General features: G+C 47.0%; 1 protein-coding gene and 1 long non-coding RNA gene across 3 annotated transcripts in view; one reads left to right on the top strand and one right to left on the bottom strand.

The window, feature by feature from the left end:
* SPON1 (spondin 1) overlaps window positions 1-6,574 on the bottom strand; it is a 255,334-nt gene extending 248,760 nt beyond the window's left edge. For both annotated transcript variants that reach the window (XM_034645868.1, XM_034645867.1), the window contains exon 1: window positions 6,102-6,574. In XM_034645868.1, the coding sequence (XP_034501759.1) occupies window positions 6,102-6,339 (238 nt within the window). In that variant the 5' untranslated portion in view covers window positions 6,340-6,574. The remainder of the gene's footprint in view (window positions 1-6,101) is intronic.
* Window positions 4,674-17,232, top strand: LOC117796731. The gene is made up of 3 exons (XR_004621386.1): window positions 4,674-5,007; window positions 11,312-11,390; window positions 16,970-17,232. It is a non-coding gene; the product is annotated as an uncharacterized LOC117796731 (long non-coding RNA).
* Window positions 17,233-17,733: the final 501 nt, after the last annotated feature.

Below are 17,733 nucleotides of genomic sequence, written 5' to 3'. Positions count from 1 at the left end.
TCTTCCTTCTCTTCCACTTCCTCTTCTCCTCTCTCTCGTTTTCTTGTTTTATCCACTTCCTCCTTCATTCCTTTCTTTCCTTATAGCTTCCTCCTCTATTGAGGGAGAGGGCAAGAGAGAATTACTCTGACAGATTGGCCTCTTTTTTCTTCTCATTATGAAACTATCAACACCACACACACACACGCACACGCACACGCATGCACGGCAACACTTCTTTCCCTACAGACTCATTTAGCAAGTATATCAACTTCACATGCTGTTGAGAAGACCATCTAGATACCTTCCACTGAGTGAGAGAACCTGAAATACTGTGTTTTTATACGACTATGCGTTAAAACATGCGGCACAGATAGCTCACTGTCCCTTTAAAATGTCCCACTTTCACCTTTGTCCTTTTGGTAAAAAAACAACAACAACAAATCCTTTCCCCAAGTTTTAGCTGGGCATGTGGCTGCCCAGTTAAATGTTCTATTCCCCAGGCTCCCTTGCAGCTAGGTGTAGTGAAGTCACTCAATTCTTACCAGTGGAGTGTGATGGGATGTGCTGGGCACCATTCTGGTTCACATCATGAAAAAGAAAGCTGCCTGCTGACTGGAACCCAGAGGTGTTGGTAGTGAGCCAGCTGTAACCATTCGGATGAGCACCCCCTACAACAGTGCTGTCCAGTAGAAATAAGCTCAAGGCAGGTGAAATTCATTGTATTTGTTAACAAGTATCCGGTAGAGATAAGTGTAAAACAAGTAAAATTAATTTTAATACTATGCCTTATTTGACCTAATATATACAATTATCACTTCAATATGTAATCAATATAAAAAATTATTGGGAAGTTTATTTTTTCTTTCATCCTAATTTTCCCACAACCAGTGTGTACTTGACACTCACAGCACGTCTCGATTTGGACTGGCTACGTTTCAGGTGCCGTAACTCATGGCCACCTACCGGATAGCAGGATGCTAGGGGACTGGCAGAGCAAGCCAACAGAGGGAATCTGGGTGCCTGGGTGACCCTGTGAGCAAAACTGTCCATCATCTTAGACTCCCCCTTTAGCTCTTATTTAAAACACTGTGTTTCAGGGTCTCTCTGAAACACGAGCTTAACCTGTATCTTGACTAACAACACGGTAAGAGGCTTTCCTCCCTGACAGAAATTAATATTGACCTGCATCTGACACTATAGAACAAGCAAATGGAGAGTTATAGTGAAAAGTTCTTGATATATCAGCCCATGTTTGTGACCATATCAGCAATTACACCCTATTGTTCCAGTTGAGTCAGCTGGCAGAAATGGCATGACAACTTTACCGTGTATGGGGGGGGTACCCAAGTTCTAGCCTTGACAAATGCCTATTTGATATGCTTTCATTTTTTTGTATGTTTTGATTTTTTTTGCATTTCATGAAACTCAAAGCAGTAAGCGATCTCTTTTAATTTTTATTATCAATCTGAACTAAATACTTATGAAAGGAGGGCAAAGTTTAAAAAATAAAGTTACATGATAAAAAAGACAGGAATGGTAGAAGAGGAGAGGTGGGAGGGGTGACTTACAGGTAATTACAATATCATCAGCAGTACTTAATTTTTTAAAACCCCACTAGATCAGAAATAGTTGATTTAAAAGACCTTATCCAGTTTAAACTTCTCAGATTCTCCATATGTACTTTACAAATACATAATTTTGTAGGCATGGTAGTATAAATCTGCATGTAAAAATAAAGCAACCATCAAATTAGGGGTTTTTTCCTATCCAATTTGTTTCTGTTTCCCCACAAACAAAAGGAATTGGCTAAAGATTGACAAGGTTGTTCATGTTTCTAAATTAATTCTCTAGTTTATGAGGAAATGCAATCCTGAAGTCTATAAAAAGAAAAAAAAGCAAACGTAAATAAGGAGCCATCACTTTATACTTTGTATCCCAAGATATGTCAGTTATTATCTTGAAATGTTACTCCTTTCCTTCAGTGAAGACTCAGGATCCAGAAGGCCAAGGGTAGCTAGAGTAAATTCATTTTATTCCCCCTACATGTTCATGTGTCAATACAGAAGGCTGGTTAAGAACACAGCTTTAGGAGTCAGACATCCCTTAGTTTGTATCCTGACTCCACTTATTATTAGCTGTGTGATCATGGGCAAGTTACTAAACCTCTCTGAGACTTGGTCTTCTCATCTGTAAAATAGAATAACAATAAATTGCCTCAAAGTACTGTAAAGAATAAGTGAGATGAGTAGGAAGTACCTAACACAATGTCTCATCTGGGGTCACTGCCAAGTATTTTTCTATTTCCAAAATAATCGTCTTATTATATATATATTTTTGAGCACTTACTCTATGACATGACAGGTTTGTGGTTTTGTGTGTGTGTGTGTGTGTGTTTTAAACAGGGATTATTTCTGACGCCCACAGCAATGCTGTAAAGGTTGGGGAAGCACTCTCACTTTACAGCTGGAGAAATTGTGGCTCAGAGAGAAGTGGCCTGCCTGAGATCACACAGTGAATATATGACTGAGCAGAAGTTGAAACAGACCCAGTCAACATCAAAGCCTGTGCTCTTTCTACCAGACTGAGATGGGGCTCTCCAGGACACCCACCCCTATGGCATTGTGTACCCCAGAGTGGGACAAAGAAAGAAAAAGCCAAGCAGCTTTGGAGGTCTCCAAACCTCCCAGTTTAGAATAAATCCCCCAATTATCCTTGAAGTTGGACAAGCTTTTGAAATCTCAACTGGACATTCTTTTCCCATCAAGTTCCTTGAAATTTCCCTTTAAAGAGCATCTAGGAAAAGCCACTCTCATTAGCCAGGGTCTGGCTTTATTTTCCTAATAAACAGACCGTTAGTCAGACAAAAAAGCCTCTTTTATTTTCAATCAATTCTTGAACATTTCAGCTGATTTTCTTCTATTTGGCTTGAAATTGTGATCTGGGAATGGCTGGTCCTGCAAATTGTCCTCCTATAAGGGAAGCCCCTTGAGGATCCTCAACTTGTTATTTTTAATCACTGTAATCTCCTTGTCAAAGGAGGCCATGGTCAGAAACAGAGCAGGCCTTTCAGAGCTTTCTAAAGCACTATTATTGCCAAGGGAGGGGAGACATGGGGAAGCGGGAGGGAGAGTAGAGATAAGTGGTGGGAGAGAGAAGGAAGTCAGTATAGTACTAACAACTTGGAAAAGCCTGAATAATAATCTCCATTGGATCCTGGCTGTTGAGAAGAAACCCCATGTTTTCATAAATATAAAGATATATATTTTTAACAGTGACCATTTTAATCCAGTGCAGAGCACCTAAAGGAGATCCTGGGTGAGGGACATGGAGAGCAGAAGCTATTCAGGGATAAACTGGAATTCTGGGGACAAAGATTCCAGGCAGGAAAACAAGCCATTGATTCCAAGGCTTGTGAGGGGCTCTAACTCAAGAAAAAGTAAAAAAGCAACTCGAACACCAGGGGAATGCGAACTCCCACAGCCCTGAGTCAATATCCTGAATAGAATGCATTCGATTTACTTTTAACATAATTATTCTTAGAAAGTATAAGCCAACAGAAAATGTCACAAACTAGGTGAGCGCCCTTTTCTTCCTAACTTTGAGTGGTGGAATCAGGTTTGCTAATCTCAGAGTATTTACTCAGAAGTCCTGAGCATGTTTCCTGCAACACCTTCCTTTCAAGATCTCTCAGGCACCAGAAGGGAGAAAAAGAGACTGCGGGCCAACAGCCTGAGTGGGGAGTCACAGTCCAAAAGGCTAATGTTTAGGCTAGAAAAACCTGTAGATGAAAGTCTAGTGCTCCTCTCTTCCCTAGGCCATGGACACTCTGGCAGTCGTGAAAACCTGCCAATCATGTGAATACCAAGTGCCCCTGTTTCCCAGGGCTGGGGTAACCCCTGCCAATGCTCAGCCCACAGGGAGTATTTGTGCAGGAAGAAATGCCTGGTAGGACCCTCGGCATGGGCCCGACTTGCCTAAATCACCTAAAAACATCCTCTTGCACTTATATTAAGAACAATCTTAGGCTAGTGTGGAGAAATCATTCATTCACTCATTCCATTAATTCATGAGGACCCAGATAGCCACCATTCACTGGTAGATTGGACCAAGGAGTGCTGAGAACACCTACTCTTTATCACATGCACACACATCAAAAACAAATCTGACTAGGTACATCCCTCGGCTATTAAACCAATAAGGGCCTCATATCCAACTCAAACAAACTTGTACTGGGGACCTCAGGCACACTCGTCTTTGTCAACTTTTACTCCCTACAACCACCAGAGCGGTTGGATAAATAGCTACTTCCACTGCTGGGAAAGAAGTTCGGTGAAATTGAAGGACTTGCACAAGGTCACACAGCTACTAAAGCCAAGTCCGTCTGACTCCAAAGCTGCATCTTTCCCTGCCACGTGGAGCTTGGGCGGGTTCCCCAGGGAACCCAGGTCCTCGGTTTTGGTGAGGCCTCAAGAGACCGAGGGCGGGTACGCCCTCCTCCCTCCAGTCCAGGGAGAGGGCTGGCTGTCTCCCAGATCCTGGGAAAGGCTGTGGCCGCACCCGCAGCCCCGCTGGCTCCCTCGCGAGTTGGCCCGGGGGTTCTTTCTCTACTCTGTACCGAGGGTCCCGCCTGCCGGCACGCTGGGGTCAGAGAGGCTCGCCACGCGCTNGCCCCCCCGGGGGGGGGGGGGGGGGGGGCACCAGGAAGCCGTTCTGGGAAGCTCCAGGTGGATAGTCTGGGACACGATCCCGGAAAACTGGGAGAAGCATTCTGAGAAGAGTAGTGCCTGCTGATGGCGGCCTGTGCGGCCAGGGCGCCCGCTGACAGTGGCCCAAACTTTCTCCAGTTTTGTCCCACCGCTTCCTCCCGCAGCGCTCTGGGAACCCGGAAGGCGGGGGTGCAAGGGCGGCGGCTTCGAGCCCACCAGCTGCCCCCCAGACCGTCTCTTGCCTGCAAGGCACCAGGGCTGACTTAACGAAGAGGTGGGGGGACTTGCAGCCCGTCACTCCCCGCCCGCGGAGTTCAAGGTGAGACCGGGCAGCTTTCCCTGCCTACTCCAGGTCCTGTCTCCCAACTGGAGAACGGCGGCTGCTGCGCGCGGAAAAGCTGTGTGGGGAAAATGATGGGCGGCGGAGAGAGGCGGTGGGTGGTGGGGATGGAATCAGGGGGCTTCAGGTCTGCACGGGTCGAGCGGCTCTCCCGCCCAGGAGGCGTTCACCTGCCGGGACCTTCCCTCCCCGCGCTCCTGAAAGCCCGCGCTCAGCCAGGAAGCGTAGGCGCTACATACCCCCCGCGCAGAGCCTCGGGGTGACTGGAGCCAGGGTCCCCCGGCCTCCAGGGAGCAGGCCTCGGGAATATGGGCTTCCTTTTCCGTCTCCATTGAGTTTCCCTTCCCATTCCGAACCCACACAGAGCTACACGGAGGCCCATTGCATTGGGAGCCTGTCCTAGAAATCCAGACTCTTCTCCCTCGCCTGGGACCATCGGAAAATAATTTGGAGTTCTTTCTGGGGACCCTTCCGAAAGCTTCAGGTTCTTCCTCCCCTCCTCCCCGTGCCCGGGACCAGTCAAGGGGGAAGCCGAAGTCCCTTTTCCTGAAGGCATCTGTCCGAGGAAGCTGGAGTGACCATCCCGGGGGTGGTCTGAGAGAAGCTGGTATCCTCTCCTTCAGGAATGGGAGAGGGGAAAGCCTGTCCTCCACCTGGTCTGGTACTCGACAGAGAGAAACCAGGGTTCCCTTCACTCCAGAGGCGGATCTGGAGGAAGACGGGTTTCCACTGCTCTCCCGGAGCGGGCCGGGAGGATGGGGGGGAGAAGCCAGGTTCCCTCCCAGCCAGGCCGGCGTGGCGCGTCGCTCGGCTGCAGCCCACGCCCGGGAACCGCGCATCCGAGATGGGGCTGCCCGGCCTGACTGCGGCCCCTGCGACGGCCCCGGACGCTGGCTCGGGAGCCGCACGGAGCTGGCAGCGAGAGGGGCGGAGGGCGGCCAGAATAGAGGGCCCTTGCCGGGCTCTGCCGGCACCGTGCGCCCGTGGACCGTGCGCCCTCCTCCCGCACCGCGCGTTCTGCGCCGTTCCGGGGGCCGGATTCCGCGCCCCCAGCGCCACGCCGGGCCACTTACCACGGTAGCTGGTTCCCGGCTTGTAGAAGTCGGGGTCGCCCTCCACGCGGAGGCTGAACTCGGTGTAGCCCTCGCGCCGCGTGCCCTGGGCGCGCAGGATGCGGCTGCAGTAGCCCTCCGACTTGGGCACTTTGTCCAGGGTCTCGTCGGAGAAGGCCAGCGCCGCGGCCAGGGGCAGCGCCAGGGCCAGCAGTGCTGGACTCCGACTCAGCCTCAGGGGCGCTGGGGACAGCCTCATCCTCGCGGGCGCTCAACTTTGTGCCGCTTCCGCCGGCCCTCGCCACGCGACGCCTGCCCGAAGGGGTCCCCGTAGAAGGGAGACCTGGCGGAGCTCTGGCGGGGAGCGGGAGCTCGGAGCCGGCGCTGGCGACCGGGAGACCGTGGCGGTCTCGGCTTGGCGGCTGCCGAGCTGCGCCGCGCTGAGCTGAGCTGAGCGAGCGGAGCCGCGCGAGGAAGGGAGGGCGGCGGCGTAGGGGGAGGAGGGCGGGCTGATTTTGCCCAGATCCCCCAGCGCAGCGCTGTTTTGTTTCTGAGCTGGCGATTAGCGGCGCGGCCGTGTTTATTTTGCGACGCTGGATTCCCAGGGTCTGGCGGGGAAACCATAAGGCACAGGGACACAACAGGTTCTGTCCCACCACCAAGGAGGCTGCCGCCGCAACCCCAGCTACACCTTTGCACCCTGCGGAGTAACGAAACTAACTTTCGCTGCACACCTACTTTGTGCTTACCAGTATGCTGGGTCGTTGGTGAAGGGTATCTGCTCACCTTCTCCACTCTCCCTGCACACAACAAACATGACCTTACTTTCATTCATTTTACAGATGAGCAAACTGAGGCCTGCAGCTAAACAGTTAAGGCAGGGTCGGATGCCATGACTGACTCTATTGCTCTCTCGGAGCAGGTCAGACTGGAGGATGAGAAAGGAGCGGCATGACTCATCCAAATGCGCCCAGTAGGCACAGCGCCTACAGCCTGTAATATTTTTGGAGACTCCTGAAAATATTTTCTTTAAGATTAGAAGAAAAAAAAAAACACATTTAGGTCTAATAAAATGTTATACTAAATAATGTTAATGTATTTCTTCTATACCTACATAGTCATAAAATAGAATGTTTACTATTGTTTTATGAAGGAAGGAGACCCCAAAGAGAAAAGTGCCTAAGGCCCGGATAAGTCCTCATATAGCCCTAGAAAGGAGTTTCAAAAGGTTCAAAGAAAAGTCTGTGTTTTCTTGGCTTAGATTTTAGTTCAGGTTCTCAGTCCCCTGTAACCGATGTTTAGAGAGGAACTGAGCCTGAGACGCCAACACTAAGGCCAGACAGGAAAAGGCCCAGGTAAAGGAATCTCTCCCAGTGTTTCCCCCGGGGACAGACCTGAAGCAAACCTCAATCCTGCCACTCACCTACTGTGAAGTCTTGGTGATTTATTTATTCTCTTCAAGCTCCAGTTTCAAGCTCTGGAGGGAGTGTGTGTGCGCCTCCAGGGTAATGCGCCCTTCCTCTAGGGGGTGCTAGAGTCCAATGAAATGACCCATTTAAAACACCTGGGCTAGCCTCCAGGTCACCCTCCTCCTCAATGGGTAGGCCTGGGCTGGTCATGGGTACCACAGCTGGGAAGACCAAGCCCACCTGGAAGATGCCTTAAGGCCCCTGACTCCCCTCAGTGTGCACAAGCATCCCTCTCCAGGTGCTTTCACAAGTTTTGGTGACCCGTCTTCCTCCCTCTGGGTCATCAACACTTAAATGCCTACATTTAAAAAGCAATCTCCAGGTCAGGTTTTTGCTTTCCAGGTCAGGTTTTTCCTCTTTGACGTGACTAACAAACAGCCCAGAAGAGCTGTCTGCATTGAAGGTCTCCATTCCTCCACACCTGCTCACTTAACTTTTCAGTCCTTATCTTGGGACTCTCCCAGGACTGTTAACTGGGCACCTCTCAGAAGTCACCCACGAGCGCCCCCTTACTGAAGCCAATTCTGCTCTTTTCTCAGTCCTGACCTTCCTTGACCCTCAGCAGCACCTGATCCAGCTGACCAGCCCTCCTCTATAGAGGTGACACTCAGATTCACGTCTGTGTCTTGAGTGAATTATCTCCTGTGTCACTGGCTCGGAGCTGATATTAGATTCCATGGTGCATAGCCCCAGTCATCCAGCACGCTTTTGTTGAGTGCAGATTTGCGGCCAAGTCTGTGCTGAGCAGTGGGTACCACAGGGAACAAAAATTCCTTCGTTCGTTCGTTCATTCATTCATTCATTCATATTGAAGGCCCTCCATGTGCTCAGCGCTGGGACACAAGACAGACTTATTACTTGTCTTTGTGGATCTTACAATCCAGTGGGAAAAGCAAACATTAAATGCAAAGTTACAGAATCTTTTCAAATTACACTTGTGATATATGCTACAGACTAAAATAAGTGCTTTGTGGGATTTTATCTCAAAGGACAGGAATGAATGTCCAATAGCCCAAATATGTGCTCTTTTCATCTAAATCAACATATTCAAATCTAACGTGGATATGGGAAGGTATGGAGCGGGCAGGGACATAAGAGTTAATTTTCTATTAAACATTTACAGGGAAACCACGTCAAGTGGGAGGCCCATTTCCCCTCCAGCCTGGATTCCCAAATTAGGAACCTACAAGATCTCCTGTCTAGGTGCCACAGCTAGAAAGGGGAAAAGATGCAAGATTCAAAACAGGTCTCACCGAACGCCAGAATGGAGTTCTTCCCACTACACAGTGTTGACCTCAGGCTCAAAGCAGCCCATCAAGCTCCAGGGCCACTCCCCAAGCTAGATTTCCCCAACCCCGCTCTGCCATCACGTCAGACCTCCGTTCTCTCTCCACACATCCAATCCATCACCAAGTTTCACCTTCTAACTACCATTTGAACCTGTCCACTTCTCTCCATCTCCTCTGCCACCACACCAGTCAGGTGTCACCATCTCTCAGCCTCCTAATTGGGCTATCTGCGCCCACTCTGCCCACTCTTGCTCCCCTCCAACATGCCTTCTGCACTGAAGCCCAAATGATCCTTTTTTAAACGCAGATTTGAATGTCAATCCCAAGGTTAAAATCCATGTCAGTGGCTTTTCGGGGCTCTCAGAACAAAGAAAGCATCTTCAACACGGCCAACAATGCCCTCCTCAATCCTCTTGGGCCATGCACCCCTTCTGTCATGGGCTCCAGCCCCCAGGGCTCCTTGGTGTGTGAGCGTGTGCCCATGCTGTTCTCTCAGCCCGGCCCCCCCGTGCTCTATAGTCCCCCCCACCTGCCATCCTCCTGAGCACCTCTCAGATCTCCGTGCAAACTGCTTCCTCAAAGGAGTCCTTCCTGCCTATTTACATGCTCCTCTTTATACACTCTCCTGGCACCTGATGTATTTTCTCTTAATATTCTCAAGATTTATAATGCCATATTCATTTTTATGTTTGATTTTTACATTCTGTACTTATTCTAGGTTTGTCTGCATCACTAGATTCTAAGCTCTCTAAGGACAGGGACTGCCTCTGTGGTTCACCACCCTATTCTCCAGGTACATCATGTTCTAGGAATAAAAAGCCTTTCACAGCCCAAGGTCTTCAAGTGAGCTTCAAGGCCCTCCATGATTTGGTTCTAGACCCCAGACTGTGCTCTCAGTGCTGTCAGCTGGGTTCCCGGTGTCCCCTACTTTCAATCCTACCTTGACACCTTTGCCAGTAGCTTTCCCATCATCTAGAATGCCTTCCTCTCCTGCAACCCATTTATATTCTCTTCTCCATGGAATGAGATCCTGCATTCTCTCCTCTGGACTTCAGTAGAACTTAAAAGGACAAAGTTTCGTATTCTGGCTATTGTGTCCTGGTGGATTGCCATGAACTATTTCGTGTGTGTCTATGTCTCATCTCTTAGCAATGAATCCAGTTTACTTTCTATTTAATTTCCTGTTCAGATGTTTTGTTCTGTTGTAAAATACACTGGACTTCAAGAAATCTCTTTCCAGTTTTGTAGCCTAAGGCAGAACTGATGTTAGTTGCTAGGGTGTTGCTAGGGAAAGTCATTTAGCCAGGGCAGATAATTAACTTTATCAGTGTGTGTGGGTAAGTCACAGAAAAGAAGAGCTGGGGGCCCTACTTATCCAAGGGAAAAAACAAATTCCTTTGATTGGTAAGAGGTGAGATCAGCCTTTTTTTTTTTTTTTTTTCCTTCAAGAGAGAAGGGAAAAAGGAGTTTCTAGATTAGTGTTTTTCAGAGTATGGCCATTGAAACACAAGCATTAGATGTTTGTCTCAAAAGCGGATTCCAAATTCCCACCCCAGACCTATTGAATCTGCACTTTGAACAAATTCAATCCAAAGTTTAGGAAACCACCGCCTCAGGCTTGAAACATAAGGGTTCTAGTCTGGCTTTCCCATGTTTTGGCTATGTGAAGCTGAGTGGTCTTGGTGTCACAAGACCAGTTCAAACTATTTTCAATGTACAAAATTGAAAACAGTAATACCCATTTTGCCCTCAAACTGGGGTTTTGAGAGATAAATGGGTAACTGTGGTGATAATTTGTAAACATCAAAATGATTTATACAAAAATTAGTATTGTTACTCTTATTTTATTAATTTAGAACAAGAATCAGGAAATACCTATGTTTCTCTAACTCCTAGAGTTATAGTCAGAGGCTTTCATGGAAAGGGGTTTCTAGAAAAAGAAAGTAGATAGACAATAATGGAAGCTGAATCACTCTGAAAAATCTATTTGTAACCTTTCATGTGGAAAAGCTATCTACCAGTGAGCCGGTAGGTTTTGAGACTAAGTTATGGAAGATGACTACAAGAAGTAAAATTTTTAGGGGTGCCTGGGTGGCTCAGTTGGTTAAGCAGCCAACTCTTGATTTTGGCTTAGGTCCTGATCTCAGGGTCCTGACAAAGAGCCCTATGTAGGGCTCTCTGCTCAGCAGGGAGTGTGCTTCTCTCTCTCTCTCTCTCCCTCTACCCCTCCCTCACTTGTGCGCTTTCTCTCATTCTCTCTCTAAAATAAATAAATCTTCAAAAAAAAAAGGTAAAATTTTTAAAAAATTATAAAAGCAGAAAAATCAAATGGGGCACCTGGGCAACTTAGTCAATAGAGCATGGGACTCATGATCTCAGGGTTGTTAAGTTCAAACCCCATCTAGATGTAGAGCTTACTTTTAAAAAATCAGTTAATTGAAGAGATATTTATCCAGCACCTGCTGTGTTCCAGGCATCAGCCATATCCCATGGAACTACCCTACCTTTGGAATTCTGAAACTGATGGGGTCCGGTCCACAGCTCCACCCAAGGTATGACCTTTCTGTTCACCTGGTCTCTCCAGTCTTTTGGCCTCCATTCAATTTTGCCCTTCCATCTACTCCCTGGAGCATTTCTCTACCTATTTCCCACTGCCGCATCCAGGTGGGTGTTCCAAAAAGTCCTTCAAAAGTCCCTCTAACTTTAAAGCATCCAGTTTATATTTCTTCATCCTCCCTCACCCTACCTCCAACATCTATAGCCTCCTGCAGCAACAGAAAACTCTGCCACTGGCCACCTGCTTCCTGCCCAGCCTAACACTTGCTATAATCTTGGGAGACTAGAAAGCCTGAGCGCTATACAGCCATCTGTCTGACGAGCTTGGCTCCCTCCATGTCAGCAGCCATCACTGACAGAAACCTCACTTTGGAGATCTTGATTCCCAGCAGCCCCCCATCATTCCATTTTTAGCTTTCCCATGTCCTCACCCCCTTGACTCCTCTGTGTCAGTGAGACCTACTATTGCTTACTCACATCTGACTTTCCCAGCACATCTTGTTGTCAACTCTTTTCCCACCCTGTCTGGACACCATGCTTAACCATTTTAACCACATCCTCACCAATGCTCTTCATGATGTCATCTTTTACTTCTCCACCTAACTCCTCCAACTAACCCCCAACCCTAGATCAACTAAGCAGAATGGTGGAACTACCTCAGACTTCTGAGCTCTGCTGCATTAAACCTGGTAACCCCACCAATTGCCCTACTACAAACCTATGAATTCTGTTCTTAACCATAGTTTTTATATTTATTCCTAAGCAGTTTCCTCTCCCATTCTTCACAGTACCTTATCCCTCTCTTTTACTCCTTACCACCCTCTCAAGCCTGCTCAATCACCCTTGATATCAAATCACCATAGAGTGAGGAAGAGGGGTAACCCGGTCTCTTATTTCACCCCTCAGACAGAAGACATAACTTCCTCAGATTTCTGTCTCCTTTATCATTGCACCAAATGGGCAAAACCCAAGTTCACTTCTTGCCTCAAAGGCAGAAAGGTTTGATTCTTTGATTCTTCCAAGGCTGATTCCTTACCTGTGTTCTTGTCCTCAATTCCCTCCTGCCTTCTGCTGACTGCTAATCTGTCTGTGAACCTCTCTGCCTCTTGGACTTCAGTTTCCCTTCCTGTTCATGTCTGCAGCCTGCAGACATGAGTGAGTGGATGAGTCCAATCCTGGGATGGGATCTGGAGTGGGGAGAGAGGTGGCACTAGGCATCACTGGACATCTCAGCCATCTTGTTTCTCTCTCCAGCTGTTCTCTTACTGTGTGCTTCTGAGCCAGGTTTGTTGAAAGAGTTGCCCGCCCCCCCAACCCTTGCTATACTGCTGCTCCCTCAGTTTTTATTCATTTTCACATGCGATGCAGTTTGGGATCAGCTCATATCTCTTTGTTGACTGCTCCAACAGAGGTCACCTAAGACCTCCGACTTGCCATCGCCATTGTCTGAGTTCAACTAAACACAAGTCATCAGGAAGAGCCCTGCCATTGCACAGCTGAATACGAACTCACCACTAAAAGAAGTTAAAGGGAACTGCACAGTGGGAATAGGTCTAAGGCATAGGCCTAAGTTGTAGACCTGGTCCCACCCCAGAGACCTCTCAGCCTTCCCGCTTTGGATTTATGGGTGAGAGAGCATCATGTCTGAATGAAATATAGCATGAGAGGTGCAGCTGTGGGCAGCACCCAAGAACAAGCTCTTGCAAGTCTGGCCATGCACGGAACCCAAACTCAGCCCACATTCCCCCTTTCTTGCTATGAATCCAGCAACCGGAAAGCCACCTCCTTTAAGTTTTGGAACTTCATAGCTTAGACCACATGACCATGGCACACTACTGCCACCTGGTGATGGGGAACAGAACAGGCAGCGATATTAAGTAAGGAACTCTTGCAGCACTCATAAGGTCATCTCCATGGGCTTATTTTAGAGTACATTGTTTGTTCTTTGATAATAGAGTCATTGGGTTTTCCACTGTGTTTAGAATAATGCATATGCATGAAGTAGATATTCGGCGAATTTTTGGTGAAATTTAATCCTTTCATTCAACAAATATTTTTTGATTAACTAGGAGGAAGGCAGTATAAACATAGAATATAATTCCTGCCTTCAAGAAGCTGCGAGACAAAGCAGATATTTGTAAAACAAAGAATCGTATATACTATTAATTAGAGCACAGATAAGGGAGTGACTGATTCTGTTTGGGGTGAGGGCCCTGGAAAAGGTGACATTTGAAAAGGCACTTGACACCTTCTTGCAAGACAGATGAAAAGCTGCTGATTGGACAAGGGCCCAGGTGTTCTAGGCAAAGGGAACAGCTAGTGCAAATGCAGAGGTGTGTGAAAAGGCAGGATGTGTCCCTGGGATAATAAAGTGACATTATCAGTGGCACTGTATAAAGATGGGTTGTCAATCAGAGTGTGGGGCAAGGTCATGTGCTAAGAGGCTTCAACAGCAGTCCACAGGAGGGCCACGGGCTAAGGCTGGAGAAAGGATAACATGAAGAGCTGTTTAGGGTGAAGAGGACATAGTGAATGGTAGTGTGTAGGAGTGAAGAAGGGAGCCAAAGAGCTCTGTGGGCTCTCCCCTGAGCCATAGGGTGGTCGGGTGTCATGGTGGTATAATGGCCTGAGATAATGAATTCAAGAAGAGAAGCCACAGTGTGTGTGGGAACAGGGGGATAGTATGAGATTATATATATTCATCTGTGGTTATGTCCCATTTTAGAGGTCTTTCGAAGGTCTGTCTGCCATAGGTCTCTAGCTCAGAAGCTAGGTGGGAGTTGGGGACAGAGACCTGGAAGTTGGTAAGATCTTGTGCCCCAGCTCTCCCTTTTATACACTCTCAAAGCTTAGCTGTCCTTTCCTTCCTCTCTGCTTTGTGCTCTGATTTCCAAACAAAAAGACCAATTTGATAAATGTGCCATTGCTAGAATGCTAATGGAAAAAAGAATAATCTTCTGGGTCCCCTACCTGCCTTACCAGGTGACATATGTGGCTGTCACAGCTGGGTCCTAGAGTGAGCCAAAGACATACGATGCTAGATGGTATAACCTGGAAGGTATCTGTGGTCTTGGGTAGTTTCCAGAGCTTGCTACCTGATAGCTCCTCTGCTCCCACCCAAGGCTAGCAGGAAGCACCGAGAGAGGAAAATTGAGAAGAAAATGAACGCACATCCTTTCAGCTTGATGTCATGAAGAAACAGAGGGAGGGAAGGAGACACAGGAAAAAGATGAGGTCAAGGGAGAACATAGAAATGGCCAGAAAGTGTATTTAGTACAAAAAGGAATACATAGGAGAAACAAAGAAAGGGCAGAGGAAAAGATGCTTCTCTCTTCCTATTACTATAATGAAGTGTCCATGTGCTACAAGCAAACAAAAAGACTTCTTTTCCTTCCAATTAACTGTGGCGCAAGTTTTGCACCTCTCCCAATCTGGAACAGATAATTGCTGAAGCGTCAGGTTTATGGATTGGATTGTGGCTTAAATAAGCTGCATCCAACTGTTATTTCAAAAACACACTCAAAGAGCGAGGACCTGGAAAAAAAAGAAAAGTCCCCAGAACACAGTTCAGCCCCAAACTCATTTCTCTTGGAAAACTGAGACCAAATTTAATGGCCTGAGCATTGAGAGAAAGAATAAAACACATTTTATTCGTTCATTAAATAGTGATGACGTTGACAATGCTGGGCCCTTTATTGTGCGTCCGAAGGATGTGAGGGCATGCCTCCTGTCTACAAAGGGCTTGCTATACTCAGAGCAGGTGGTCCCAGCCTGCCACTCTGAGCCAGACAGTAGTGGTCTAAGTGCTTCCCATAAATGGGCTCATCTAATCCTCATGACAACCTGGCTACTTTTTTATTACCCCCATTTTGCAGATGAGCAAAGTGTGGCATAGGGAGGTTAGGTGACTGGCTTGCCCAAGGTCACAGTCTATTTGAGAGCCCATGCAGATCTATAAGAGACATTTCAGCGCCAGTTGAAGACCAAGACAAATGGTCTCTGTGTTTCTTGCAGAGTCCCCGGAGGGAGAAATCCCTGTAGGCTGGTGTGGTCCAAAGGTTTCATGGAAGCAGTGAGGCCTACTGGAGGTTAGGATTTGGAGAGACGAGGGGAAGAGGTGCCCTGAGTAGCACAGACTGCAGGGGCAAGTGGCGGAGCAGTGAGGGGCCTCCCCGTCTGGAGCAGAAGGCCCGTGGCAGGGAATCACAGAGGAAGCTGTCACGATAGTGACAGAGTTGTGATGAGCCTGCGGTACTGGGAGTTCCTCTTGAGAAGATTTAAATGTGAAATGAGCTTTAGTTCTCGGCCCAGTGCATTTTAATGCTGTGATACAGAAGCCAGAATTCAGAGAGCATTCATTCATCAGGCTCCATTAACTCATTAAACTTACATTTCACTTTTGTCTCTGTTCCTTCGTTTTCCTTAACAAGTCCTGGCATCTCCGATGCTGACCTTTTAGAAAGATTCTTATGCAGATTGTCAGTCCCCTTTCCTTATCCTTGAAAACACAGCTCAAATGGCACCTCCATGAAGCCTTCACTGGTGCCCGGGGCACAGCTGTCACTCTTTGTGCATGGGGCTCCTTGTGCATGACCCCTGTCGTACTTATCACCTGGGATCACCATCCATGTAGACATCTTGGTATCTCTCAGAAGACCCCAGCATCCTTAAAAGGTGGAACTGTTTCCTTGGTTTCCCTAGTGCCTGGCACACAGTAGATGCTCAGTAAGTGTCTGCTGCATGAATGAATAGATGAAGGAATGAATGAGTCCCCATCATTATACTGGGAGGAATCTAGAAGATTATCTGGTTCCTTAATCTCTTTTATAAACTCTATAAAACCAAAGTAGCTCCCTAGAACTTAGTTGCATTTATAGTAGCCTATTTATTTATTGCCTTCATAACACTCCTCACAACCTGTGACTATTTGATTTGCTTGCTCCCTCTCTTAGGACAGGGCAAACCCCGTATGAGAGCAGGTGCCACACCTGTCTTGCTCACTGCTGCATCTACATCTCCTTGCACAGTGCATGGCATGTAGCAAATGCTCCAGATAGGTGTTGAATAAAAGAAAGACTATCACATCTCCAGTTAACTCTTCAGATTCCTTTTGGATTTCTCAAGTGAAGGGAGGAGGGTAGTATAAACATAAAGCATAATTCCTGCCTTCAAGAAGCTGCAAAGACAGAGCAGATATTTGTAAAACAAAGAATCATATATACTAACTATTAATGAGAGCACAGAGAAGGGAGTGACTAATTCTGATTGCGGTGACTTTCCTTTAGATGACTCTAATTATTAGGCAAAAATTCTTTCTACTGAAATAAAAACTACCTTGCTAGGATCCTTACAGAGTATGCCTAACTCTCTGTCAAGAAGTAGACTGTGGTTTTTAAAAAATATGTCCCCAGATTCCTTGAGACTCCTTCCTTCCAAAGGTAGAGCTTAATCTTCCCCCCATGAGTGTGAGCTGGACTCCGTGACTCACTTCTAATGACTAGAGTAATACTGAAATTATGGTGTATGGTTTCAGAGACAAAATCATGAGAGGCACTCTCATTCCTTGCTCTTTTAGCTCACTCTGGGTGATGTTATCTGCCTTGTTGTGAGGACACTGATGCTACCATATGGAGAGACCCATATAACAGGAACTGAAACCTCCTGCCTGTGAGTAAGCTGTCTTGGAAATGGATTCTCCAGCCCCAGTCAAGCCTTGGATGACTGCAGGCCCTATGGACATTCTGCCTGCAACCTTGTGAGGAACCCCAAGCTAGAGCCACCCAGATAAGCCACTTCTGACCTACAGAATGATAAGATAATAAATATTATTTTAAGCAATTAAGTTGTGGTATAATTTGTTACACAGCAACAGATAACTAATATATAACTCCTTAAGTGTTTGCTGAAAATTACCATGTGGCACTAGTTTCTTCTCTCTTCCAGGTTAGACCTGGTTTCTGGATTGCTCATCCTCCTCTTCTCTCTCCCAAGGGCATGTTGCACCTTGTCACTGACCCTGAGAAAGGCTGGCACCAAGAACTGAATATAGAATTTAAGGTATGGCTGTGTTACCCCAGAAGAGAGAGGCTATATCTTCCCCATCTAAACATGGTCACATCATGCTATCAATTGACACTGACTTTTTGCTTCATTTTATTGTGAAAATTTTCAAACATATGTAGAGGTTGAAAAAATTGTATAATTAACACCCATATATCCACTAACTAGATTCCATAACAAACACGCTTTATCAGAAATCGATCTACCCATCCCTCTATCATTTCTTTTGTCCTTATTTGTTTGATGCATTTCAAACAAGTTGAAGACATCCACATTGAC

Source organism: Ailuropoda melanoleuca, chromosome 16, assembly GCF_002007445.2.
Source record: "Ailuropoda melanoleuca isolate Jingjing chromosome 16, ASM200744v2, whole genome shotgun sequence".
Taxonomy (NCBI): domain Eukaryota; kingdom Metazoa; phylum Chordata; class Mammalia; order Carnivora; family Ursidae; genus Ailuropoda; species Ailuropoda melanoleuca.
This window is presented reverse-complemented; position numbering and strand designations above follow the sequence as displayed.